Raw genomic sequence first — 27,777 nt, forward strand, 5'->3', positions numbered from 1 at the left:
TATTATAGTACAATCCAAAAATGTACTTGTCATTCTGTCAGATGACAGAGGAGTAGGCGAAGAAAATCGTATTCAAATTCGGAATATAACAATTTTAGAATATCTTTTTTATCAGAAAAAATACAAGTGGCTGGGCGCGATCTCGTGGCGAGCACCAAACTACTCCCTCTGCTGCTGTCTAGCACGGGTGACTTCTCCCTTCTCCATATCTATATTTTCTGCCAACAATTTTTTTCTCTTAGCTTAAGCAACTTTTGTGACTTGGTCGGAGCATACAAAAATGCTTGCATGAAAAGTATAGTACTTTTTCCGAGAAATTTTATTTTCTTTAAACAAGAAAATGCAATATTGCTGCAAAAAAAAAATGTATCTTGCTTAAAAAAAAATATCTTTTACTTTAAATGATATAAACTCTTGAACAACGTGAAAATTTTTTGATTTAAGCGTAAAAATATGTTGACATGAGAAAAAAAATTTTGATTTAAGATAAAACTTTGAGGATAATTGTTTACTTGGGGTAAGTATATTTTTACTTTCCAAATCGATCAAAAAAAAATTTCTTGAATCAAGAATATTTTCCTTGGTTCAAGTTAACTGTTTTTTCTGTGTAATTTTCAAAATTGTCAAAATTGAATGATAACATAATTATGTAAATTGAGAATTTAAATTAATTCGATTGATAATCAAAATATTAATTTGTAAGGTTTGCAATGACTCCAATCTCTCCAAACCAGTCATTTCGGATAGCTAATACCATGCGTACTTATTATTAATAAATGATTCTTTAATTTCATGAATAAACAATGTTTAGGCTTTATAAAATTTATTCAGGTACCAATAATGATTTGTCATGGTAGCTAAAATGCCACGATCGAAGACTAGTGAATCAGAAGATCTAAAGTCTACCATAGCTTCATTAGATAATGACGTCACCGTTCCACCTAGAGCACTTTAAAAAGCAAAATTCAGTAATTGATTCAGTTGATAAATTAAGTTACATCAATTTCAAGAAATTTAATGAAAAAAAAGATAAAGCATACTTAATAATCGCTGCTCCTGCACAAATGTCCCACTTTTTTAAAGCCGTTACATGAACATAAGCTGAAGCGTTCCCTACAGCTACTTCAAGAGACTTATATCCTGCACCAGCAGCTGAAATTATGTTTACATCATCACCTAATACTGTCTTGGAAATATTATGGACTCTTCCGGCGTGAGATCGTGAAACAATGATAGCAATGTTTTTTTTTGATTTTGACTAAGAAAGAGAAAAAAAATATAAAAAGTCATACACACGCAAATATATAGTAAATAGGTATTATCATTAAGGAATACATAACTCAGGATTAATTCGCTGTTAAAAGTAAAGTTCATTTAACAACGAAAGTTAATGAATATTTAATGTAAAACATTAATAAAGTAACTTAGCGAAAATGCAAAAACACATGTACTCGTCATTGTCACTAGCACTTAATAGCTTACGCCCTTATATTTTGTGAAAAGTAGCCCTTATTGAAAGAAGCGATTTAAAACGATTTGCAATGTTAAATGCCCATGAGAAGGGCGATTCAAAAGTATTCAAAGTATTCAAAAGCATTAAAAAGTATTTGAAATTTTTTTTTTCCAATCGTTTTAAATCGCATCTATTTATAAGGGAGAAGTAAAAAATGAATGGCGATTGTGGTGGACGATTATCGAAACGAATGGATCATCTATATTGACTTTTGCATGTAGTGAACGCCTCATAAATGAACATTGTCATAGATGCCAAAAATTGAAAAACAGGAAAATTTTAGAAAATTTTTAAAAGCTGTATCTTTGTGAAAAATAATCGTATCGAAACCAAAAAGAACAGTATTTTAAAGCGTGAAATCTCTAGTTTCAAGATCTTTTGATTAAAATTCTTCTAGATTTACGGTTGCCGCGCAATCATTTAAAAAAAAAATCTGGACAACGGTTGACCCTATGGGCCAGCCCCAAAACTTCCCGCTGTTTTCGAGCTCTCTGAGCTCGAAAACATCAATATAAATACATTGTCGAGCTCGAAAATACCTTTGCTTCCCTTTTTTATGGGCTTTTCACACTCAAAAGATTTGCATTTTATGTTAAAGTTTGAAAGTTTAGAATCGAAGATAATTAAGGAGGATAGCCACTGTAAAATTTAAAATTTTTTTTTTTTTTTTTTTTTTTTTTTTTTTTTTTATTAAATCAAAGTTCATATCTTCAAAAATATATATCTAGAGTATTATATGAAAATTCCGAATATTTCTCGCGTTATACTCATTTTTGTGACAGCGCGTCAACTGACCATTGCATTAACTAAAAACTTTAAACGCGTTTTTCTCGAAACTACTTTTTTGAACTGGTCTCATATGTAATTTGCATAAATATGAACCGATTCGCAACTTTTTTTTCCCGTATTCGTCTATTCAGTAGCTAAAGTTGCGCGTAGGGGATTTTGAAAATTTTGATTTTTCAGATTTGTTAAGGCTGTTTGAATCCAAAAATAAACATAAACAAGAAAATATTATACTAGTTAAAGGATCCCCGGAATCTGACCCGGAGAAAATTGCAAATGGCTTTGCTAGTTTTTTCAAAAGTGTTTATATTCCTTGTTCTATAAATGATAGAAACTATGTAAAAATGGACTATCTGGGTAATGTTGCTCTGCCGTCAAGAGATGACATTTTACGAATCTTTAAAAAACTACCTATCAAGTGGTCTGCAGGGATAGACGGCATTCCTTGCTGTGTTGTCCGTGACTGTGCTAATTATTTTATTAAGCCGGTATTGGCTATTATTAAGGCCTCAATTGCTAATGGTATTTATCCTGACAAATGGAAGCAGGCGAAAATCTGCCCGTTACCGAAGACGGGTAAACTTACGGACGTCGCTAACTCAAGACCGATTGCAGTGCTCTGTGCATTCTCAAAAGTGTTAGAAATATAATTAACTGACATCCTGTTTGCCTACTACAGGCCTCATATATCTCCTATGCAGCATGGATTCTTAGCTGGTCGCTCTACAACAACGAATCTTCTCTGTTTTACCCAAATTATCAATCAAGCTATTGCTGCGGGTAACCAGGTGGATGTTATTGAAACTGATCTTGCCAAAGCATTTGATAAAGTTGACTTCTTGAAACTATTAGATAGATTAGCTGAGCTTGGGCTTCCGGGTCTAATGCTCGCATTGCTAAGGTCGTATCTTACAAAAAGACTAAACTATGTTATATTTAAAGGCTGCAAGTCTACTCCATATGTAGCTACATCAGGGCTCCCTCAAGGCTCCAATTTGGGTCCTCTTTTATTCAATATATTTATAAACAGATTTCCGAATCAAATCACGCGTTACCTAGGTATTTTTGCTGATGATACAAAAATCTATTTAACCATACGTTGTTTGTCAGACTGTATTATATTACAACAAAATATTGATAACTTTGTTCATTGCTGTCATGACAATCTGCTTTAAATTAACGTGGGCAAATGCAAGGTCATTACCTTTACACGAGCTAAGAATTCGATTCTGTATCCTTACATAATCAACGAAACTATACTACCGAGATATCAATCCTGTAGGGACCTAGGAGTAACATTTGATAGTAGGTTATCCTTTTCTAATCATATTGACAATATTGTCAAATCTGCATGGAGAGTGTTGGGGTTTGTATTAAGGCTGGGTAAGAGATTTGAAAACATAGACACTTTGAGATCACTGTACTGTACGCTTGTTCATCCGAAACTAGAATACGCGTCACTTGTTTGGTCGCCATTACTTGCCGGAAAAATTGAAAGTCTCGAGCGTGTGCACCGGAAATTTCTTAAAAATCTGACCTGGAAAAGAACTGGTTGTTATCCACCGAGGGGTATCTCTAACTTGAGACTGTGCGTCGACTATAATTTTCTTACGCTTGAAGAAAGACGTAAATGCGCTACATTAGCATTTCTTATGAACCTTTTTAACCATCGCGTTAACTGCCCGAAGCTATTATCCCTTTTTGAGATACGCGTGCCAGTTTCTAATTCCAGAGACCACTGTCCATTGTATGCCCAGATGGCTTCATCCAACTTTGCTCAAGCTGCTCCAGTATACCGTATGACTCGAGCTATGAACCAATTTTGTGAGCTGAACCGTAATTTCGATATATTTAACCACCCTTCTGGTATATCAGCTGCCAATTCTGCTAGTGCAGTTGCTGGTTCAAGACCAGCAATGTAATACGTATGTGTTGAGTTCAAGTGTTGATAAGGCTGTGTATTACTATTGTATGACATTACATTACATTATATTATCTTACATTATATTACTTAATTTACGTTACATATATTACGTATATTGTTTGTATTAAACATAGAATGTGATATTTCTGTTATTATGTTGGCTGAAGCCATATAGTAATTTTTGTTTCTTTGGAATTCTCTTTTACGGAATTCTAAAATTATTATTATTTTTTTGTTTCTTTTTTTTTTTTTTTATTGAAATTTTTACGTCTCTTATCAGATTGTAATTATAATAGATTTGTATTTTAATACTGATATATAACTGGCTCTGTTATTGGCGTAAGCTGTTGGGCTATGAATGAATAAATAAATAAATAAGTAACAAAATGAGAAAAAAAAACGAAAAAATTTTTAATATGTCGCCATTTTTTTTCAAATCCAAATTTCCAAAATCCCCTACGTGGAACGATAACCACCTGCATAAAGATTACAACACGGTTTGTTTAATATATATGTATAATAACAAAAGACAATATAATTAAGCGAAAATCAATATAAATGATCGAAGTAAAGATTTAAATGAGTTCTGACTCATGTCAGAGCATTAATACATGAATGATGCAAGAAAAATATTAAAAGCAGTGTTTTTTCAATTTTTTTGTCGACAATATCATTTAAACTGAAAAATGAGTTACATTGCGTTACATAGTGGTCAAAAGCTAATAAATCAATTTTGTTATTCAATACGGCAATCGACGCATTTTATCGAGTTGAAGAGCTTATTAAAATTTGAAATTAATCAGTTCAGCGGTTTTGAAGATATTGAGAAAAAACTGTTTTTGAGTATTTGTTTCTCTCACAATATCTCTTGAACCAATTAATCAATAATGATGGTTGAGGCGGCGATCGTCGCATTTTGTTGAGTTCTAGAGCTGATTAGATTTTGGAATCAATCGATTGAGTCATTTCTCAGAAATTATAAAAAAACTAAAAAAAAATTTGTTTCCCCATTTCTTTTATACCTAAGAGTCTAATTGGTCGATCGATCTAAAATTTTCGGGAAAGTTGATGGCCAATAAGCATCTTTGATTGCCGCAAGAACCGTTCTGATCGGTGAAACAGTTAAGAAGTTATAGCAAGCTTAGACACACACACACAGGAACTTGGACATCACTCTGAAAATGACTAGGCTAGCTTCCTAGGACCTCAAAACGTCGACATCTGATGAAAACTCGGTTTTCATAAAACGATACTTTTTATCATGTAAATTTTATTTCTATGCTATCGCACAGTTTCTTGGGCAATATATTGATCTACACTCTTGCCATAAGTTATAGTAACAGAAAAATTTTAGAAATTTTTTAGTGATTTTCGTAAGGCTGTAATTTCGTGAAAAATGATCGTATCGAAAAATAAAAAAAGGCATTTTCTAGCTTGAAATCTCTAGTTTCGACGCATTTTCATCAAATTTTTTGTAGACCTTCAGCCATTGCGGAAATATGAGAAATACCGCGGGACAAAAATTTTCTAAATTTTTTCTTTTCTTTGAGAAAGTCCACGGGCTGCAAAAAAATTTTTTCAGCTAAACCAATGAATAGGTCGGTTAGCAAATTTGATCAGCTTTAATTTGCATTTTTTTTTTTTAGATTCGTACGATAACTTGTCATTGAAATATCAGCCTTCAAACGAAAAATGATCCTTTCGGGTTTGATCATCGATATTTCAGGTACCAATGATCGCACAGTAACTTAAAGGGCGGCGTTAAAAACTTGAATAAATTCTCTACAAGACCTTTTCATCATTTAAAAAAAAAAAAAATTATTTTATTTTTAACATCCATTAGAAGTACAAAAAAATGACTTTTTTTGGTTTTTTAGTAAATCAACCGCTATTCTGCAAATATCGATATAAAAAATAATGTTGCCAGCGACTTTTTTAGCTCAATGTACCCCCAATAATCCTGCAAATTTTTAAATTGATCCATCGAGCCGTTTTTCGGGGTGGAATGCTTAAACTTTTGCAAAATAATGAAAGGAACAAGATTGGTTCCTTTAATTGTGTAATCATAATCAAAAGAAAAAATATTTTTTTTCGACTTGTTTCAAATTTTTACATTCGTTACTCATGAAATGCAAGAAAAAGACAAAAAAAAATTTCCAAAAAGTGTAAAATAAAAATTTTTTTTTAAAATTGCAACTTTTTTTTTGTGTTTGAAATTTTTTTTTTACATTTCTTAATGAAAATTAAATTTCTAAAATTTTTCTTTCTTTAATTTGTGGCATGAGTGTATTCTCTGATGAAACGTCCTTATGTTATCATAACAATTGTCATTTGGAATATTTTAAAAAATACCAGGCAATGCTGCATCGACCACCGACTGATAATTGGATATTGAAAAGAAATTGTCATAAACTTTCTTGTGAAAATTTGATAAACTATATTCAAGATGAAGTTATTAAGAATCAACAAATATTATCTTTGGCTCATTTAAAAGTTTGCTTTCTTGATTTTTTGAAAGAAATGTATGTAAGTTTTGATCTTGAACCTACTAATTTCAGTACACATGCTACTAAAGACTATATACACAACCAATTAAAAAATTAAGTTACATTCATCAATATTTCAAACAAACCATTTATTATCTTCGCTGCAATAGACATTGAGACAATTGATGATGAAGAAATTGGAAGTATAGTGTTCGAAGAAGAGGCTCAAGATTTTGCCTTGAAATATCGAGCACATATTCTTAAAATACAAAGAAAAGCTTTACCGGATGCAATAAGTAGTGAAGAGTTGGAAAAAGAAGAATGCGACGTCCCAAAATGGCTAAGTTTATTTTGGAATACTGCGTTGAATGATATTTTTAAGCAAGGCAATGATCGCGTTGACAGATTGTGTTCGATTTTTTCGCAAAATTCAATTTTGAGCATTTCATTAGGAGCATACGAAAATCCTTGCGTTAAAAACCCCCCACGAAAAAAATTTATTTAAAAAATATAAGTTAAAATACAAAAAATATATTTTAGAATTTATAAAAAATCAATCAGAAAACTATTTTTTTAAGAGCTTGACATAGAAATGAAAATAACTAGAAAAAAAAGGCGAAATTTTAAAAAACTTTATTCATAATAATTTTTGAGAAATGAAATTACCTACAAAAAAGTTTCTATGAGATTTTCTGATAAAACTGATAGTTTCGCCCGAAAAGTAAGAAGATCTCAAAATTTTCTATAAATTTGACTTTAAGCTCAAATAACTTTTGAACAGTTAGATTTATCAAAAAATGATGAGACTTTTGTTGTAGAGCATTCAATATCCTACAAAAATATCTATCGTGCATAATAATTCGTTGATTGGCTTGTAAGTTAGAAAATTCTAAAAAATAAAAAGTTTTTTTCCCGTGTTATTTAAATAGAAAATAGAAAAATTGATTGACGCAAACTGTAGTATTATTATTAAGAGCTTGGATTGGTACCGAAATTTTTATTTTTAGGTAGACTGTCAATTTTGGAATACCAAAAAAAAAAATTTTTTTTTTTTAACTATCTTAATATATATATAATTTTTTATTGATGTTTCCTTTTATTTTTGTGATAGTTTTAAACTCAATCAATACAGTTTTTTAAAAAAAGTTTTTATATAATCCTGAAAAATGCTTGTTTTAACTTTTTATAAAATTGATTAAATTGGAAAGACAAATAAAATTCTATACTCGGATATTTTAAAAATTGCTGAATTAATGATAAATGGAATTCATATCTGCCCAAATTTTAATAATTATCAATACTATCTGAATTGTTATTTTCCGATTGAATCCGATTGAAACTGATTGAAAATTGTCTGTCGAATTTAATCAGAAAATATTCGATAAATGACTTATTATTTTCTGATTGAATCTGATTAAAACTGATTGAAAATTTTCTATCGGATTTAATCGGATTCAATCGGAAAATAATCGATAGATAAATTATTATTTTCTAATTGAATTCGCTTCGTTTGAAACGAAATTTTTTTTTTCTAGCCGATACAAGAAAATTTTGTTGTTTATATTGAGAAAAAAATTCCCTGAAAATTTCAGCTCTTAAATTTAATTTAAAGTACTTTTTCTCGAGTATCAAATTTTTCCATTTAAAAAGTATATTAATTGAATAACATTTTTTTTTAATTGCTATAACTTAGCCAGATTTTAAGCTATCGTTTTGAAACCAGTTTTAATTTGCAGAGAATTTGTTGAATTTGAAAGTCTATAAAACAAATTGCTCTAACTCGATCTATGTCGATTCTATCTGCTCCCAAAGTCTATTTTTCACTTGTTTCATATAATTTTGTTAATAGTGAAAAAAAACGGATCATCGTACGAAAAAGATGCATAGCACCCATCTTTTAGAAAATTTCGTCCTCTACAGAATTGTTTATTATACTTCCCTGCTAAAAAAATCCGAGAGATTCTTATAGCTGTATGTATAAGGCCCTATACTTAACCATACAGCACTTCTCATAGAATTCATTCATTCTCATAAAATCTCTATGGAAACGTATGAGAATCTATGAGATTTTCTAAACAGGGTGATATCGCTAAAGTGCACTGTTTATAAGATACAATCAGTAGAACATTCTACAGTAAAAAGGATTTATACTATATTAAGCTTACAATTTTTATACTGTCTAATGTTAAACTCCTCGTATCTCATAGATAATACGCATACCCCTATTAAAAATAAACGAGGGCTGCCTCGTCTGTCATCTACCGTTAGCATTGATTCTAGCGACGCTAGCCTCAATTCAGTGCCTCGTTTCATTTTTACTAAGGACTTTAGCTATATCTAGCTCATCAGGAAGATAGTTTAAAATCAAGTAGAACATTCTACACGGAGAAATAAAAAATTGATCAATCGGGATAAAATCGAGAAATAAATTATTATTTTCCGATTGAATCTGATTGAATTTTTCTCAATCAGTTTTAATCGGTTTCAATCGGAAAGTAGTTTTTAAAAAATTATTATTTTCCGATTAAATCTGATTGAAACTGATTAAGATATTTCAATCGGATTTAATCAGATTCAATCGGAAAATAATCGAAAATTAAAATTATTATTTTCTGATTGAATCTGATTGAAATATTTCAATCGGATTCAATCAGAAAATAAAAAATATTTTTTTCCGATTGAATCTGATTGAAATTCAATCGGAGGCCTCAAACGCTCCCGAACATTTCTGATTGAAAATTCGTTTCCGATTGAAACTGATAGAATTCTGATTGAGTTTCAATCATATTCAATCGGATTCAATCGGAGTTTTTAATCAGGGTATATTTGTATGCAACCGAATAATTTTGAGGTTCATTAAAAAAAAAGTTATAATTTCAACCCTGACGTTGACTTTTATTTTTATCTACAAATTAAATACTGACTTTAGAGAGAAAAAAATTATTTTGATGCTTAATATTACATTGAAGCTCAATTTCTCTGTACATTGTCGTTATACGAATTTTTATTACAATAATAATTTTTAAAAAATTATTATTTTCTGATTGAATCTGATTGAATTTTTCTCAATCATTTTCTATCAGATTCAATCGGAAAATAACTTTTTAAAAATTATTATTTCCTTATTGAATCTGATTGAAACTGATAGAGAAAAATCCAATCAGTTTCAATCAGATTTAATCAGAAAATAAGTTCTTAAAAATTATTATTTTCTTATTGAATCTGATTGAAACTGATAGAGAAAAATCCAATCAGTTTCAATCAGATTCAATCAGAAAATAAGTTCTTAAAAATTATTATTTTCTTATTGAATCTGATTGAAACTGATAGAGAAAAATCCAATCAGTTTCAATCAGATTCAATCAGAAAATTATTTCTTAAAAATTATTATTTCCTTATTGAATCTGATTGAAACTGATAGAGAAAAATCCAATCAGATTCAATCAGAAAATTATTTCTTAAAAATTATTATTTCCTTATTGAATCTGATTGAAACTGATTGGATTTTTCTCTATCAGTTTCAATCAGATTCAATCGGAAAATAATCGAAAATTAAAATTATTTTTTTCTGATTGAACCTGATTGAAACTGATAGAAAAAAATCCAATCAGTTTCAATCAGAAAATACTAAATATTTTTTTCTGATAGAATCTGATTGAAACTGATAGAAAGTCAATCAGGACGCTCGAACGCTCCCGAACATTTCTGATTGAAAATTCGTTTCTGATTGAAACTCAATCAGATTCAATCAGTTTCAATCAGAGTTTTTAATCAGGGCTGGGCGTAGAAAGCGATCATTTGATCCTGAAAATCTCGAAAATCTTGAATCTGCGAAGCAATGTCGCCCGGAATTTTGTCATAGCAGTATAGAAAGTACGGGACAACTCAACAGCTTGTTCAACTTCAAACAAATATTATTTACGTGGTTACCTTCTCATAAAATGAAAATTGTAAGCACACCAATGTAAGTGGAATATAATGCTAAAATACTGGAAGATAAAAGCAGAATCCAAAAAATTAAATATTTGACTCAAATAAATAAATCTCCATCAAACCTCCCGAGTCAAAATTAAAACAGTAGTTTGAGCCTCCAAAGCCTCAGTTCTTTTGATGTTGGACTTGCCGCTGAATGTAATATGTTATTTAAGTGCTCGATGTCCTAAAAGTAGCCTATGGAGGAGTAAATCACCTTTTTAAAATGGTATTTTAACCCTCTAAGGCCTACTATCTATTTTAAAATGCTACTCAAGTCCTCAATAGCCTAAACGAAACGTAACTTCGAATGAGCTTAATTCTTTAGCATGATATAATTGTTATAATAATATCTGCGTTTTAAATACATAAAGATATTTCCAACTGATCGTGAGCGTCCGAGTAGCAGTGCGGCAGTGGTTGTGCTTCATATTCGTTAGGTCTTGGTTTCGAATCCCGGCAGCAGCAGATTATTTTTCAGCCGTTGTTTTAAATTTCTTTGGCAGTTTCCGTTATCCAATACATCATTCGCATTTATTGTTCACATAAAATAATTAATTAATCATATACCAATAAGTCAAAGGCTCTAATTGTTCAATTCGAATTTCGAATGACAGTACTATTCTATTCGAACGCCTACTTGTATAACTTTAGCTATTATTATTAATATTTTAAATTTTATTATTTTTCAACTCACAACAAAACATTTATTACTAAGAAATTATTTTTTGAATTTTTAAATTTCAAATTTTTTTCGATCATGGTGGCCATTTCTAATTAGGCCCCCTTTTTCCCTTCTGCTTCTTTACCAATTGTACGCGATCCGATGAGAGTCTCTCGATCTATAAATTTAGGCTCTGGAGGCTTGTTTTACCTTTTTAAAAAGATGATTTGAACCTAAACTTGGTAAAAGTGGACAAAGTTACCACGTATAGGTTCAAATCACCTTTTTAATGCATGGATCTTCAAATTCTAAAAAGATGATTTGAACCTCCTTACCCTCATGTAGCATTTGGAGGCTTAAATTACCTTTTTAATTTTGACTCGGGCTAGCTGTTGTAAAAGAAACGATGCGAAGAAGTCTGCAAATCGCCTCTGAATGTGGAAAAAATTTCTTCAGTGTAGAATATGATTTAGTCATGGCCAAGATTGTGATACGAATACAGAACGCAAAAGATGAATTTGCAAAACTCTTTATTCACTTAGGACCATTCCATATTATGTTGTCATTTTTCAAAGCCATTGGAATGTTTATAATTGGGTGTGGATTGACAAATATTTCAATAGATAGCGAAATTTTAACTACTGGTTCTGTCAACTCATTCCTAACTGGAAAACACTTCAATCGTTGCAAAAAAATTCACCCGTTGCTCTCTCTTGCTCTGCAACTTTTGCATTGTGAAAAATTTTTAGAAAGAGAACAGCATGATATAAAAGAGATTAAAGATTTTTTACAAAAATTCAATGAACAACAAACTGAGCGTCCAAAAACAATAGAAAATCATAATTTTAAACAATTATTTGACAAATATGAAAAGTATAGAAGTGAAACTTTCCAAAGTTTATATGGTAAAACTGTTCAAATTTATTTGATGTACACAAGACTTGTTGAAAATTATATGACATTAGAATACAGTGTTCGTACAGGTAATTTCAATTTGCTTATATGGATTTTACCAAAAATTAACATTTTTTTTTCATTTAATCATCAAAATTACGCAAGATATTTGACAATATATTTCGATAAATTAAAAAATGTTGAAGAATCACATCCGGAATTACTCAATGACTGTGGAGTGACGTTCATGGGCATCCGCAGAACATGTAAATCATTTTCAAGAATTCCATTAGATTTAACAGTAGAACAAACAGTTAATGCCGATGCTGCTTCTACAGATTCGGGTGTCATTAACATAATAAATTCATCCTCTGCTAGACAAAAGTGAACAGTCACTCATTCACTTCGTACGAGTGGTACGTCAAAAATTTTGGAGTTCTGTGGTATAACGTTATCAGATCATACAACGAAAGATTTGAAAAAATTTTCAATCAAAAAAGCTTCTGATAATTTAGAAACATTATTGCAATCAATACAATAAAATACTAACCCTTTTGGATTACAATTATCACAGCATCATCTATACAACATATCAAGTGGTCAATCGGTGAAGAACGAAGTATATGAATTTTTATCATCAATTAAAAGTGAGGGTGAAAAGCAACGTACTAACTTCATTCAAGAGGCTCGAGAAACATCCGATAGGTTTGATAAATCTATTAAAAAAAATCCGGGCGTCGGTTGGCCCTGCGGGCCAGCCCCAAAACTTCCCGCTGTTTTCGAGCTCAAGGAGCTCGTAAATATTAATGTGACTATATTTTCGAGCTCTTCGAGAGAAGTTAAAAATTGGGCGTCTTGTAGGAATGAAGCCGCTCGAAAAATATTAGCTCTAGAGGTGGGTAGTTCCGGACATGTATAGTTCCATGAACTATGTCTTTTGTCGGATACGTATCCGGTCGTTCCTCAAAATTCACTTTAGTATGCTCACTAGTTCTCTTTTTCGCGCCACTGTCATCATTACCAACAAGCAGTCAAGCAGCAGAATAATTTTTGATTGGTGATTTTTTATGGAATTTTGAGTTGAATAACAATCATAATTCATTCTCTATTTAGTATAAAATAATAAAATTCGCCGTGAATGCGTCTTAAATACGTAGGTCACATAGTATGATGTTGTGTATACTAAAATATTTCGTATGTATACGTTCTAAATACTGAACCTTTATAAGAATTAAAAACATTAAATAGTTCCACGGATATGATTCCAGGAACTAGTTCCTTTTCGCTCCGGAAACGTTCCAAGTTCAATCCGGAATGTTCCCGGAACTACCCACCTCTAATTAGCTCGTTACTAATCATAAAAAAAAATCGTAGAGGGCTCCTAGCAGTGCTGCCAGATCGTGCGATATTTTTACCCCCTCTGCCATTATGCTCCATGCTATTTCACCTGAGGAAGAGGTAATAATATCGTACGATCTGGCAGCACTGGCTCCTAGACTAATTTTAATTCAATTTTAAAGTTTTTCAGCTCTAGTACTTTTTTCAGTGCAACTGCCGGCCACCAGGTAGCGCCACATTTTTTGAAAAAAAAAGTGGGGGGCTCCCTCGGAGAATGGCTTAAGTTCAAAGAAAAAAAATAACCCCATCGCGAAAATGACATATTCTTTGTAAAAAATTCTCAGCTTCACGAAAAAATATTAAATTTAGTAAAAATTGTCGCAAGGCCAGAAAAATCACTTTTTTCACTTCAATTAAATTTTTTACAGTCTTCCATTACTTATAATGAAAAATAAATATCTTTATTGAAAAGCTGAGAATTTTTTACAAAAAAATTGTATTGCTTGTATTTTTATAGAAAATGTTCTTACTATAAAAACAAAAAAAAAAACGAAAACGTTGAAAAAAAAAAAAATCGTCAAAATTCAGAGTCATTACTAAGAAAGTACTTATTATTGAGAGCTCAACTCTTCAGGGAATCTTTATTTGAATGTAAAGAATCACTCCACAAATTCGGACGAAATCCGCGGGGGTTACACTCGAAAAAAATTTTCATTGGTGGAATGAACCATAAGTATTGTGCATTAGAAGTGATTCTAGATTCCGTCATTATTTAAAAGTATACCCTGCTAAAACAAAAAACGATAAAGTATCATAGCTATATGTATAAGGACAATATTTGCTTTTATCACTTTCTTTTAGAACTCATTCTTATGAAACCTCCATGAGAATTTATGACCATTTATCCGATTTTGTGAGCAGGGTGTATTATACTTAGATTTATTATTTTCCTTACTTTTACTTTTTTACGTAAATTACTCGACACTCCATGATAAGCCCATGCCCAATAAGTTTGTTTAGGTTCAAATGGTTTATGAATTACTCCTATTAATGGGATTCCTCTCACAGCAATGCAGACCATTGTGGTTACATATTCTAGCAAATGTTCTTAAAGAAAAAATTTATTTAAAACCGGTTAATGGTAGTGAAAATAAAATTTTGCGTGAATGTATCGTGGGGTGATCTAAAAAAAAACAGCCTATCGAACTTATGGCTTAAAAAGGATCTATGTACTGTTACGTTTTGGGAAATTACCCAAAATTAATTAAAAATCAAAATAATTTTTAATTATTTAATTTTATCCAGGTTTGGCCTCGTTAGAGTGTCTATAGACTCCTGGTGGGCCGTGGTCGTCGATTATTTTATTAATTATTAATTTTAATTGTTTTTCGCGATTTAAAGTATTTTCGTTGCCGGTTCCAACTCCATATAATTATTTTTACAATAACAGGTGAATGGTAGGAAAATTGGCAGGAAATTTGAGGGAAACCCGAACTGCTGTTGAGCGCTCAGGGTTATAGGACAGGGTGGAACAGCTGATAAGCGCTCGTCCCTGGGTGGTAATAATGTTATGGACAGGCCATGGTGTAGGTGAAAATATTGGGGTGCCAATTGGCACCCCACAATAAGGTTAAATTAATTTAGGATTAATTGTAATTTATTAATCATGGCTGGAGAGCAGAGGTTTGAGCTCCATGAGCTCTCTCGTAAGACTGACTATTTAGTCGTTATAAAAATATAATAAAGCCAACAGAGTTGACAAAATGTTGACGCTGCATCTCAGGTTCCCAGTGAGAGAATCTTCGTGTCCCGGGTCTCATGCATCGTCATCTGTTTTGACTACCCGCGAGCCAGTGTGACTCTCTTATCGTAACCGATTTCCGTTATATTGCGTAAAATTAATTTAATAAAAATAATAAATTTAATTTAATCAATAAAATATTACGGGAACGTAACAGTACCGAAAAAAATATTCTCCTGTTGAGAAAAATTTTTAACTCAATTTTAAAAAGTGTCGGTAGCCATTTGAAATTTCCTATTGAAATAACAAGAAAAAAAAAATTTTTTCATTAAAACTATTATGAATTTTGAACCGTTTGAAATAAACATTGGGCTAGGAATATTCTTGTAGGTCATTAAATTTTCTAAAAATTAGTCCTGGGAGTTGATTTTCTCAGCTCGATATTTCGTATAGTTACAGGCCATCAAACTCTACAGTAAACAGAATTCTACAGCTTTAAGACTCTATTATTAAAAATATTAACACTACGAGAAAATTCTTGGATTCAAATTTAATGAAGCAAGTAAAAAATGCAATTTACATACTAGGTTCATAAAATAAATAGAGTTTAAACTTTTCCATTTGCATTGTATTCCAGTTTTTGCCCTATCTATTTTTTTTTATCGTTGATAAAATATTATTTCTTACAATGTCGATATTGATCGCGATTTAAATGCACTACATGTAGAACAAACTTTTTATTTACTTTATTAAATTGTATTTCAAGAATTTTCTTGTAGTATTGATATTTTTAATAATAGATCCTTAAAACTGTATAATTCTGTTTACTGTAGACTTTGATGGCCTGTAAGTGTACGAAATATCGAGTTTGGAACATCGACTCCCAGAACTATTTTTTAGGAAATTTAATGACCTACAAGAATATTCTAGAGCCAAATTTTTATCTCAAACGGTCCAAAATTTATAATATTTTTAATGAAAAATTTTTTTTTTCACGTGTTATTAAATGGGAAATTTCAAATGGCTGCCGACACTTTTTAAAATTGAGCTAAAAATTTTTTCGAATGGGAGAATTTTTTTCTCGGTATATACGTCCTTTGAAAGCCATAAATTCGATAGGTTGTTTTTTTTTAGACCACCTTGATGTATCGGAAACCTAACATGTTTGAAATATTACCAGTATATTCTTTGGTCGCATCTAACGGATCAATCCATACTGTGATATCATCGGCATTAACCATCAAATCATTTTGGACATCAGTATTTCTTAAACTATGGGTATTACCCGTGATTCCCACTGTTATAGTATCATCACATTCCTTAGATTGTTCTTCGGAAATTATAGTAAGGGATGGATATAACACTGAAAGGTATTTATACATAGCACAATGTGATTTATAATCAGCTGTTGTCACAAGATCATTAATTCCTTCCTTTGTTTTTCCTTTTATCTCTATTGAAACTTTGGCTTGTGAATGAACATCAACTACTTCTAATCCTCCGATTTCGGCTGCATGAATTGAATCTGCCAGTAGCGATTTTAAAGAAATACTGTTAACATTACTTTTATTAGATGTTGAATTATGTGACTCACGGATCGCATAAATATATAACAAAATTAAGATTACTATGAATAAACATAATCCAATTTTGTGTATACGAAAATTAGCTGCGATGTTGATAGTCATATTTGCAATGTAAATTTTTTTTTATTAATTAACTATGATATCATATGGACTACGTGTTAATTGAATTTGAGATTTAAGCCAACAAAACTAGTTTTAATTATCATCATACAATATTCGCGGTCTTTAGAGGGTCGTTACCACTGCTGCCAGATCGTAGACGAAAAGTTCCCCTTCCCAAGCATCGTTTAGGCTGTCTGTGATGCTAAAGTAATAGTTGGGAAGGGGAACTTTTCATCCGCGTTCTGGCAGCAGTGGTCGTTACTTCCCTATAGCGGGTGCCATCTTTTTGTCCTAACAACCAGTTCTTTCGAGTCGAAAAGTATTTCGATTGAATATTATTTCCGGTATAGTTAAGAGTCAAATGATGTTAATAATGACTGTATTTATTTCTAGTGGATGTTTGAGACAGATTTGTATTTAGTCAGTTGCATTTAATGTTGTTTCCTTTAAATACAGATGGCTGATAGTAACAGTACGAGATGGTGACTTAGTAATGTAGAAAGATGTCAAATTATGAACAGTTGTACATCTAACTGATGTTATGTATTTGCATACAGTGATTAAGTCGGACATAAAATGTTACATGTGTATTTGTTGCTATCATGAAAAATAGTCACTAATCTATTAAAAAAACGATAATTTAATGCATTAGTATTTTATACTTTTTTTAAAATGAGTCAAATAAATTGCGAGCAGTTTGCTGATAATGCCAGTTGAATTTTTGTCTAGCCTTATTTAAGTTTACAATAATTTCGAGTCAGCGATTGTATGTTGCCAACATACTTGGTAGCATCGAAAGTTGTAGCAAGTGGAGGTTTATGCTCGTGCGATTTAGTGGTAGCAGTATATTATACCAAATTAACTTTATACTAGAGTATACAGCGGTACCAACTTTTTTAATTTTTATATCTCTGAAGGTAAGGTAGATCTCGAAAGGTAACTCTAACATTATACGCGGGTAGGGATCGGAATAAGAAAATTTAAATTCATATAAAATTTCTATTAAAACATTTATTAACAAAAATAAAGACATTAAAATTTACGACTATCATTAAAGATTGTTATTTTGATAACTGTATTTTACATTTTCTTAAAAATAGATAATTTAATTAACATATTTTTTAATAATTTAAAATATTTTATTGTCATAATATAATTTTTACTTTATTTGAAAAATTTAATTATTTACACATAAGTTACATAACAAAAATCTGGGCGTCGGTTGACCCTGCGGGCCGGCCCCAAAACTTCCCGCTGTTTTCGACCTCAAAGAGCTCGAAAACATTAGTGTAGATATATTTTCGAGCTCTTCGAGCTCGAAAATGCTATCACATGCAATTGTTTTTTTATGATCTTTTCAAGCTCTAACAAGTTACCTGTTATGCTGAAGTTTGAAAATTTAAGAATCGAAAATCATCAATGAAGCGGTTTTTAAAATTTAGTTCCTGATTATGTTCAGTAAAATAAGTGTATTGAGGCAGAAATCAATGTCAGGGATCAAAATCAAGATTTAAATAAGTTTTGACTCATGTAAGAAACAATAAAATATGAAATATCCGATAAAAATATTAAAAACTACGTTTTATCGATTTTTTTGTTGATAATATGATTTAAACTAAAAACCAAGTTCGATGACATTATATGATCAAAAGAAACTATAAAAAAGATGAGTTGGTATGATATCAGGTACATTTTAGTATGTTATATTGTGATTTATCCGGAACAAATAACATAAAATATTATTTTTTTAACATTTCAACGCCGATATCTTTCGAAGTAATCAATTGATTTTGATAGTTGACAAGGCAATCGACGCGTTTTATTGAGTTCTAGAGCTGATTAGATTTTGAAGTCGATCGGATAAGTTGTTTTTGAGAAATCAATAAAAAACTAAAAAAAAAATTTTTTTTTTTTTCGTAATTCTCAAATATTTTCAAGTCTATTCAATCAAATAATCTGAAATTTTCAGGAAAGTTGATGGCCAACAAGTTCTTTCAATTGCCACCGCAACCGTCCAAATCGATTTATTAGTTCAAAAGTTACAAAGAGTTTACATACATACACACACACACACACACACACACACACACACACACACACACACACACACACGCGCGCGCGGACATCATTCTAAAAATAGTCAGAATAGCTTCATAGGACGTCAAAACGTCGACATCTGATGAAAACTCGATTTTCGAAAATCGGGGTGAAAACAATAACTTCCCGAAATTTTTGAAAATCGTCGATTTTCTTAGCGGGAAGTTAAAAAATAATAGTTCATTGAAAAAAAGAAAATTATAAATTAAAAAATAATTAATTTACTAATTATATCAATATTATTCAAATAAAATATTAGTCTTCACTCTCTATCCATAAATAATAAATAAATTATTTAAAGAAAAAAAAAAAGTTCGGCAACAAAATGCCCAACATTATCAAAAAAATTTACTTAAATCATTCCTTTAACGATACAAAAACATAAAATAAATTTCACAAAGTGTAACATTTTAATTTCTTAAATTATTCAATTTGGCGTGAAATACGCTAGAATTGAACACTCTCCAAAAAAAGTCTCTTATCGCTTTTTGATACATCCATTCTTTTAAAAGTTATTTAAGCTTGATGTCTAATTTATATTAAATTTTCAGATGTTTTAACTTTTCCGGCGAAACTATCAGACTTATTACAAAATATAATGAAACCTTCTTTGTAGACAATTTTATTCTCTAAGAACTATTTCTAATGAAGTTCTTCGGATTCCGCATTGTTTTCTACTTCTTTTTATTTTAATGTCAAGCACGTAAAAAAATAGTCTTCTGTTCGATTTTAAAAGCTTGGCATAAAAACGAAAATAACTAGGAAACAATGCGGAATTCGAAAAAACTTTATTGGAAATAATTTGTAAGGCATAGAATTGTCTAAAAAAAATGTCCCGTGATATTTTGTGATAAATCTGATACTTTCGCCAAAAAAATGACAAAATTCTGAAAATTTAATTTAAATTCGACTTCACGCTCAAATGCTTCACCGGTTAACTCAAATTTCCATGGCTTATTAGCTAAGAGTTATTTTAGAAAATCTATTGGAAATACATCAACCGGTGAAGCATTTGGCTGCTTAGCCAAGCTAATGAAGTTAATCTGTTAAATTAGCTAAGCTGACGAGCGAGCCAGCTAATTAGCCTACTTAACTTTTTTAATCGGTTATGCTGATTTAGATGTGCAGTCCTACTAGCTAACAATTCGCCGTAGGAAAAATCTGCAGACATAATTTTGTTGAGAATTGAATGCTCTACAAGAAACGTAATCTATCATTTTTTTTTTATAAATCCAATTATTCGAAAGTTATTTGAGCGTGAAGTCGAATTTAAATTAAATTTTCAGAATTTTGTCATTTTTTTGGCGAAAGTATCAGATTTATCACAAAATATCACGGGACATTTTTTTTAGACAATTCTGTGCCTTACAAATTATTTCCAATAAAGTTTTTTCGAATTCCGCATTGTTTCCTAGTTATTTTCGTTTTTATGCCAAGCTTTTAAAATCGAACAGAAGACTATTTTTTTACGTGCTTGACATTAAAATAAAAAGAAGTAGAAAACAATGCGGAATCCCAAGAACTTCATTAGAAATAGTTCTTAGAGAATAAAATTGTCTACAAAGAAGGTTTCATTATATTTTGTAATAAGTCTGATAGTTTCGCCGGAAAAGTTAAAACATCTGAAAATTTAATATAAATTAGACATCAAGCTTAAATAACTTTTAAAAGAATGGATGTATCAAAAAGCGATAAGAGACTTTTTTTGGAGAGTGTTCAATTCTAGCGTATTTCACGCCAAATTGAATAATTTAAGAAATTAAAATGTTACACTTTGTGAAATTTATTTTATGTTTTTGTATCGTTAAAGGAATGATTTAAGTAAATTTTTTTGATAATGTTGGGCATTTTGTTGCCGAATTTTTTTTTTTCTTTAAATAATTTATTTATTATTTATGGATAGAAAGTGAAGACTAATATTTTATTTGAATAATATTGATATAATTAGTAAATTAATTATTTTATAATTTATAATTTTCTTTTTTTCAATTAACTATTATTTTTTTGTTATGTAACTTATGTGTAAATAATTAAATTTTTCAAATAAAGTAAAAATTATATTATGACAATAAAATATTTTAAATTATTAAAAAATATGTTAATTAAATTATCTATTTTTAAGAAAATGTAAAATACAGTTATCAAAATAACAATCTTTAATGATAGTCGTAAATTTTAATGTCTTTATTTTTGTTAATAAATGTTTTAATAGAAATTTTATATGAATTTAAATTTTCTTATTCCGATCCCTACCCGCGTATAATGTTAGAGTTACCTTTCGAGATCTACCTTACCTTCAGAGATATAAAAATTAAAAAAGTTGGTACCGCTGTATACTCTAGTATAAAGTTAATTTGGTATAATATACTGCTACCACTAAATCGCACGAGCATAAACCTCCACTTGCTACAACTTTCGATGCTACCAAGTATGTTGGCAACATACAATCGCTGACTCGAAATTATTGTAAACTTAAATAAGGCTAGACAAAAATTCAACTGGCATTATCAGCAAACTGCTCGCAATTTATTTGACTCATTTTAAAAAAAGTATAAAATACTAATGCATTAAATTATCGTTTTTTTAATAGATTAGTGACTATTTTTCATGATAGCAACAAATACACATGTAACATTTTATGTCCGACTTAATCACTGTATGCAAATACATAACATCAGTTAGATGTACAACTGTTCATAATTTGACATCTTTCTACATTACTAAGTCACCATCTCGTACTGTTACTATCAGCCATCTGTATTTAAAGGAAACAACATTAAATGCAACTGACTAAATACAAATCTGTCTCAAACATCCACTAGAAATAAATACAGTCATTATTAACATCATTTGACTCTTAACTATACCGGAAATAATATTCAATCGAAATACTTTTCGACTCGAAAGAACTGGTTGTTAGGACAAAAAGATGACACCCCCTATAGCAGATCTGAATGTAAGTTAACGGAAATTTACAGCCGAAATATGACGTAGAGTTGACTGCAAAAAGCCATAATGAGCTCACGTGACGTCAACTTGCTGTCAATTAAAAAGTAACTGCCGAAGCAGGCAAAGATACAGCTCTACTTAATTTAAAACACTTCTTTGCTAAGGCTCGTAGATAGACATCTTTCTCAGCGCCTACTATACTCAAAGACAATTAATTGCACTCCATAATAACAGATATATTTTTTCATAGTTCCTCTAACAGCACAATTTGCTTAAGCAAGAGCTTACTAACAAAAGTTTCGTTAAATTTTTCGTCAAATTTCCGTCAACTTCAGACTTCTTCATTTTTTACGACAATTTGTATGCAACTTGCTATTGAATTTGACGTAAATTTACTGCCCGAATTAAAATGAAAAACCACTTCAAAAGTTTACTAGAAAAAAGATGCCATCAATTTTCAAGCAAATTTTATCTCAATTTATTGTTAATTTGACTTGAAAAATTGTTAAGTATATTTTTACGCTCTACTTGTAGACAATTTTATGTATAAATTTGCTTCCCTTCTGAAATGGTAAGAATGAACATTACCGACCGTTTTTTTTCGTACAAGTTTACCATGAAATTGAAGAAAAATTAACCGTAAATTTTTATTTGCAACTTTTGCTGTGAAATTGTCCGCAAATTCGGGCAGTAGATTTCAGGTTATTTCAACATCAAATGACCATCAATTTCAAGGCAAAGTGGCTATCAAGGGGCAGATGACGTTAGTAGATTTGCATCGACTTGCACGCAAGTATAATCCAACCAAGATTTATCAGAAACTTGTCGTTAAGTTAGCCGTAAATTTTTCACTGCAGAACTTTCTGACCAATTATATTTAGAGCACGAAGTACAGAAACAAGGAGTCCGAACGTAATGTTAAAAGAATGATATTAATGCCGGTAGAGCGCGCTAATTTTCAAGAAGTACCTGTTTAAATTTACGCGGGAATTCTTGTTGCTACTGACAGCTCTGAAAAAAAAAATGTTTTGAGAAACGTGGAATTTAATAAAAGTTTTAGAAAATTTTTGGAAACTTTTGAAGCGTTTCCAACCCAACAATATCGAGAAATTTAAAAAACAATCTGCAAAGTTAAAAACATCTGATATTAATAAATAACAATACAAAAATTTGTAGGCACCAAACCATTTTGTCGTTTAAAAAAAATAAATTAATGCTAACAAAAATTCGAAAGAGTTGAATTTATAGTTTTATTTTTGATATTTCTATGTAAAACTATTAAAAATTGTCTACATGAAAACTTGCCAGCACAAATATTTTTAAAACTCGTCAAATGCCTATTTATTTCAGTATCACGATAAACATACTTGATGAAAAAAAAAAAATAATAATAAATAACTTATTGTTAAACATATCATTTATTAGCAGTATAAGTTACAAATAAGAAGTTAAAATTATTATTTAAATTAGAATGATTAATTTTTTTTATTTATAGTTAATTTAATTTATTTTTACATTCACGGGCTAGGTCAGTCAGTGCGTATTTACGCGTAATAATAATAATAATATCGGTACGGGTGCCACGACCTGTGCCTAACGAAGGTTACGTGTAAACACACATTTGCATCAAAAGTAATAGTGTGTAGCGACACGTATGAATAAACGAACGACAGATAAAAGTTAGGTTTGAATAAACGTAGGAGTGAATAACGTGATGGAAGTATAATGTCTGTTATGATTAACGTAATTTCTGAATAAAAATCCTTTTAATAGACCGAAGGTTTAGTTAAAGTGAGATTTGTAAAAACGAAAGAACGGAAAATGACGGATTAGTATAAACGGAGAAACGGACAATGACACATTTCGTATAAGCGCGGGTAACGGATATTGAGAGATTAGTATAAACGGAGGAACGAATAACGTGAGATGTATACAACGTGCGGAACGTTTACTGTGAGGTTTGTAGGTACGGAGGAATGGATAATGAAACGTTTTTATAAACGCTGGTAATGGGAAACGAGACATTTGTATAAACGTAAGAACGGATAATGAGCCGTTTAAATAAACGCGAGTTACGGATAACGATAGGTTAGTATAAACGGAGGAACGAATAACGTGAGATGTAGACCGAGAAAAAGTTGGCATGGAACTGTAACGATCGGGAATAATGAACAAGTGCTCCTAATTGCTCACAAAATGTTCAATTGTAATCCGCAATTGCTCACATTATTAATTAATTATTTAATTATTGATTGGTAATTAAAAATACAAAAAATTTTTTTTTTGTATCTAAGTAAATATAAAGACTTTACTTAAAACTTTTCGAACTAACAAATTGCTCACCTTTTGCTCATTCTATACCAATACGTTTTATTACAAAATAACTTTTATTTATTGTTAATTAATTAAAAATAATTATTATGATTCAAATAGTTGTCAAATGGTGACGTCATGAGTAGCGGGAGACACTTTGCCTTTGCACATGCGCACAAATAAAATCATCACGCATGCGCATTAATAGCTTTATCGCGCATGTGTATTATATAATCGCTTTTTTAAAAATATTTTATAGAAACAAGTAATTAAAATTATGTTATGATGAAAATAGAAAGAAAATTTTAAATTTTGCTGCATGTAATCATCATATTTACGCAGACCAAGTACACTAAACCTTTGTTTAGTTTTTAATTTGCACACTTTCTACGGCAATTTCTTTTGTCCACAAGATATATATCTTCTACTCGGTATTTGTTAATTTCAATTTTTTTTTTGTAGAGAATATAAATTATTTCTTATAACTCGATACATAAACACTCGTTCATATCAATTAAAAGTATGAAAATTCAACAAATATTAACAGCTAGAAATTAATAGTTTGAATTTTTAATAATAAACAACAAATAAAAATACTTATTTCATAGCTCTATCATTAAGTACTATATTATTTGCATCATTGAGATCCCTAATAGTAAAATTATTTAGTATAAAAATTATGATTCAGTTTCTATGTTTAATTTACAAATAGAAACACCTGATATCACCTTTAAACACAACAAGTCTGAAAATAGTTATTTTTTATGTAAATAAATCAATAATAAATTAGTTATATAAATCGCGTGCCAAAAAGTAAAAGGGCGCATGAATTTGTTTTATCGCCAATTGACCTGTAAAAATTTTTTACGCATGAGAATGAAATATCAATTTTTTAAAACTGAAAGAGCCTATGTCGTTAACTACGCGTTTTTTAGCTTTAGGAATTTGAAAATTTTGTGACCTAAGCTAGAAGGGCCTATAAATTATTTTTCTAAAGAATTTTATAAAAAGCTCAGGGTAAACCTAAAGATGAAAAAAAAATGTTGCAGTTAAAAACGTGTAGTCTAAATAATACGTTCTTTTGATATTAAAACGAAAAATATGTCTTGAAAAATCACAAAATACACGTGTTGATATTAATGTTTTTGATTTTAAAAAATCAAAAAATATTTTTTTTTTTAATTATTAAGATTTATGGCGTATCCACAATCCAATTCAAGAATTAAAGAAAAAATTAGTAAAATTCAATTTTTTTATTTTGTTAGCATAGACTTCTACCCTAGTAACCGTGTTTGAGCAAGATTCTGGAGTAAGTCTCTTGAGCTAGACTCTTAGCTGCTAGTGTCTTTTTCTACATATGTGTCTTTTGCAAGATCGTGTATCAAGAAACCTATGTCAAGATTTGTGTGTATCTTGCTCATGGTATCGTCCACAAGAATATTAAAGATATCTTGAACACGTGCACCCTTATTAAAAGAAATGATTTAAAATGATTAGAAAAAAAAAAAACTTTAAATACTTTTCAATGCTTTTGAAAACTTTAAATACTTTTGAATCACTTTTCTTATAGGCATTTAACATTGCAAATCGTTTTTTTTAATCAGGGCAATGAAACAGTATCTGATGCATTTCTTGCGCCAGTAATTTACGGCAAGTACTTACGCATGGCTTGCTAAAAATCTGCTCAAGGCTCAAGGTCAATTTTGAGCCTTGAGCAGATCTTGAGAAAACCCTGTGCAACTATATTCAACTATAGTCTTCCTCCAGAATTGAGTTATAATATAGCACAAATTTCTTAAGTAAGGTTTACACTAGGCTTGCAATTTAAATCTGGTCACAAGTATCTGTAGCAAGTATGTATTTCGATACATACGTATAAAAGACACTAGCACCTATCGATCTTGAGGCAGACTTGCTAAAGAATTTAAAAACATTATTATATGGGTTACTAATCTGTAGCAAGGCGGCCTTATACATTTTGGCACGCGAAATATCAATTATAGTATAAGGTAAATATTTAAACGATATTGCTAAGTTCAAGCAAACTAGCAAGTAATATACATTTTATTGTTGTCTTATAATTGATTGATCTTCAATTTAATGATTCAATATCAAAAATCTTAACATAAATAAATAAGTAATCTTGGATTAATAAAAATATTTGAAAAGAATAAAAACTAATAAGCAAAGTTTGTGACTATTACTGTAAGCACATAAACAAACAGATAATTTTGTAGTGAAATTCAAGAATAATAAAAAAATTAAAAATGTATCACCGTTAAAAGTAGATATTAGTAATTTAAATAACTTTTTTATTTTAGCTACCTTTTAATACCATAATTGATAAATTACTTATGGACGGATTGAGTGCTAAAGTTATTTTCATATAATATAAGAACAATAGTGTCAACTTGAATTTAATACAAAATATCACTTGCAATTTATTTACACTTTTTACTTACATTCTTAAATCACAATTTTTTATTACTAATTAATGTTTTTATTTTAATTAAAATTTCGATTAACCTTATTCATTCGGCCAATTTAAAATTTTAGAAATTTCTAATAATACTGAAGTATTATATTTTTTTATTATAAATATTTATAATAAAAAAATCAATTCAAAAAGTATTTGTTGCCGTTACTGAATAAATATGTTATTGTCTGTAATAACTAATTGAATATAAAATAGTGACTTAAAATATATTTTTTTCCATAAAGTGAGAATCAAGAGAATTTTTTAATGATACTTGAAATTAAATTAATCATCTTATTGAGGATATTAGATTTTCAAATTTAAATCACAATCATTAATTATTAATTCAAAAACTTATTTGATAAAGAGAACACCTTTTACACATTTCAATCATAATTTTAAACTATGAATCAATTAAGTGTTTACATTCATAAAAAAATTATAAAAATTTCAATCATTCAGTTAACTTACAAAGTAAAAATTTTTCATAATATGGTTATAAAAATTCATAAAAAACAACAGTTTAAAAAATAATTTTACGGCCACTGCTTCAGAAATAGCAACAATACAATGTTCTTAAATGTTTTTTTGTCCCTGACTATCAATACAATTTTTTGATGACACTTGAATTAAATTAATCATTTTATTGAGTATCTCAGCTTTTTTTTTAAACATCTAAATCACAATTTTCGATTGTTAATTAATAACTTATTAATTTTTTGAAATTTTTATGAACTTAGTTTATTTAGTTAATCTAAAATTTTTTAAATTATTTATAAATATTTATAGTGAACAAAAACAATTTACTCAATTGTTTGACGACCACTGCTTAGTATTTCTACGTGCTTTTTTAATATCTGACTCAAAAATATCAACAATATTATTTTCTTCACTTTTTTTTTTTTCGTCATTGACTATCGATACAATTTTGATCGG

General features: G+C 29.9%; 1 protein-coding gene across 3 annotated transcripts in view; it reads right to left on the bottom strand.

Moving 5' to 3' along the window:
* LOC103572944 (putative inositol monophosphatase 3) overlaps nucleotides 1-17,147 on the bottom strand; it is a 17,591-nt gene extending 444 nt beyond the window's left edge. For 2 of the 3 annotated variants that reach the window (XM_053739403.1, XM_053739404.1), the window contains exons 1-5: nucleotides 16,496-17,147; nucleotides 14,533-14,684; nucleotides 1,041-1,258; nucleotides 836-949; nucleotides 1-351 (exon numbers count right to left, since the gene is read on the bottom strand). The exon at nucleotides 1-351 is cut by the window's left edge. In XM_053739403.1, the coding sequence (XP_053595378.1) occupies nucleotides 210-351; nucleotides 836-949; nucleotides 1,041-1,258; nucleotides 14,533-14,684; nucleotides 16,496-17,006 (1,137 nt within the window). In that variant the 5' untranslated portion in view covers nucleotides 17,007-17,147 and the 3' untranslated portion in view covers nucleotides 1-209. The remainder of the gene's footprint in view (nucleotides 352-835; nucleotides 950-1,040; nucleotides 1,259-14,532; nucleotides 14,685-16,495) is intronic. The other variant, XM_053739405.1, reaches the window with a different exon arrangement.
* Between the last annotated feature and the right edge of the window lie 10,630 nt (nucleotides 17,148-27,777).

This window comes from Microplitis demolitor, chromosome 5, assembly GCF_026212275.2.
Source record: "Microplitis demolitor isolate Queensland-Clemson2020A chromosome 5, iyMicDemo2.1a, whole genome shotgun sequence".
Lineage (NCBI taxonomy): Eukaryota > Metazoa > Arthropoda > Insecta > Hymenoptera > Braconidae > Microplitis > Microplitis demolitor.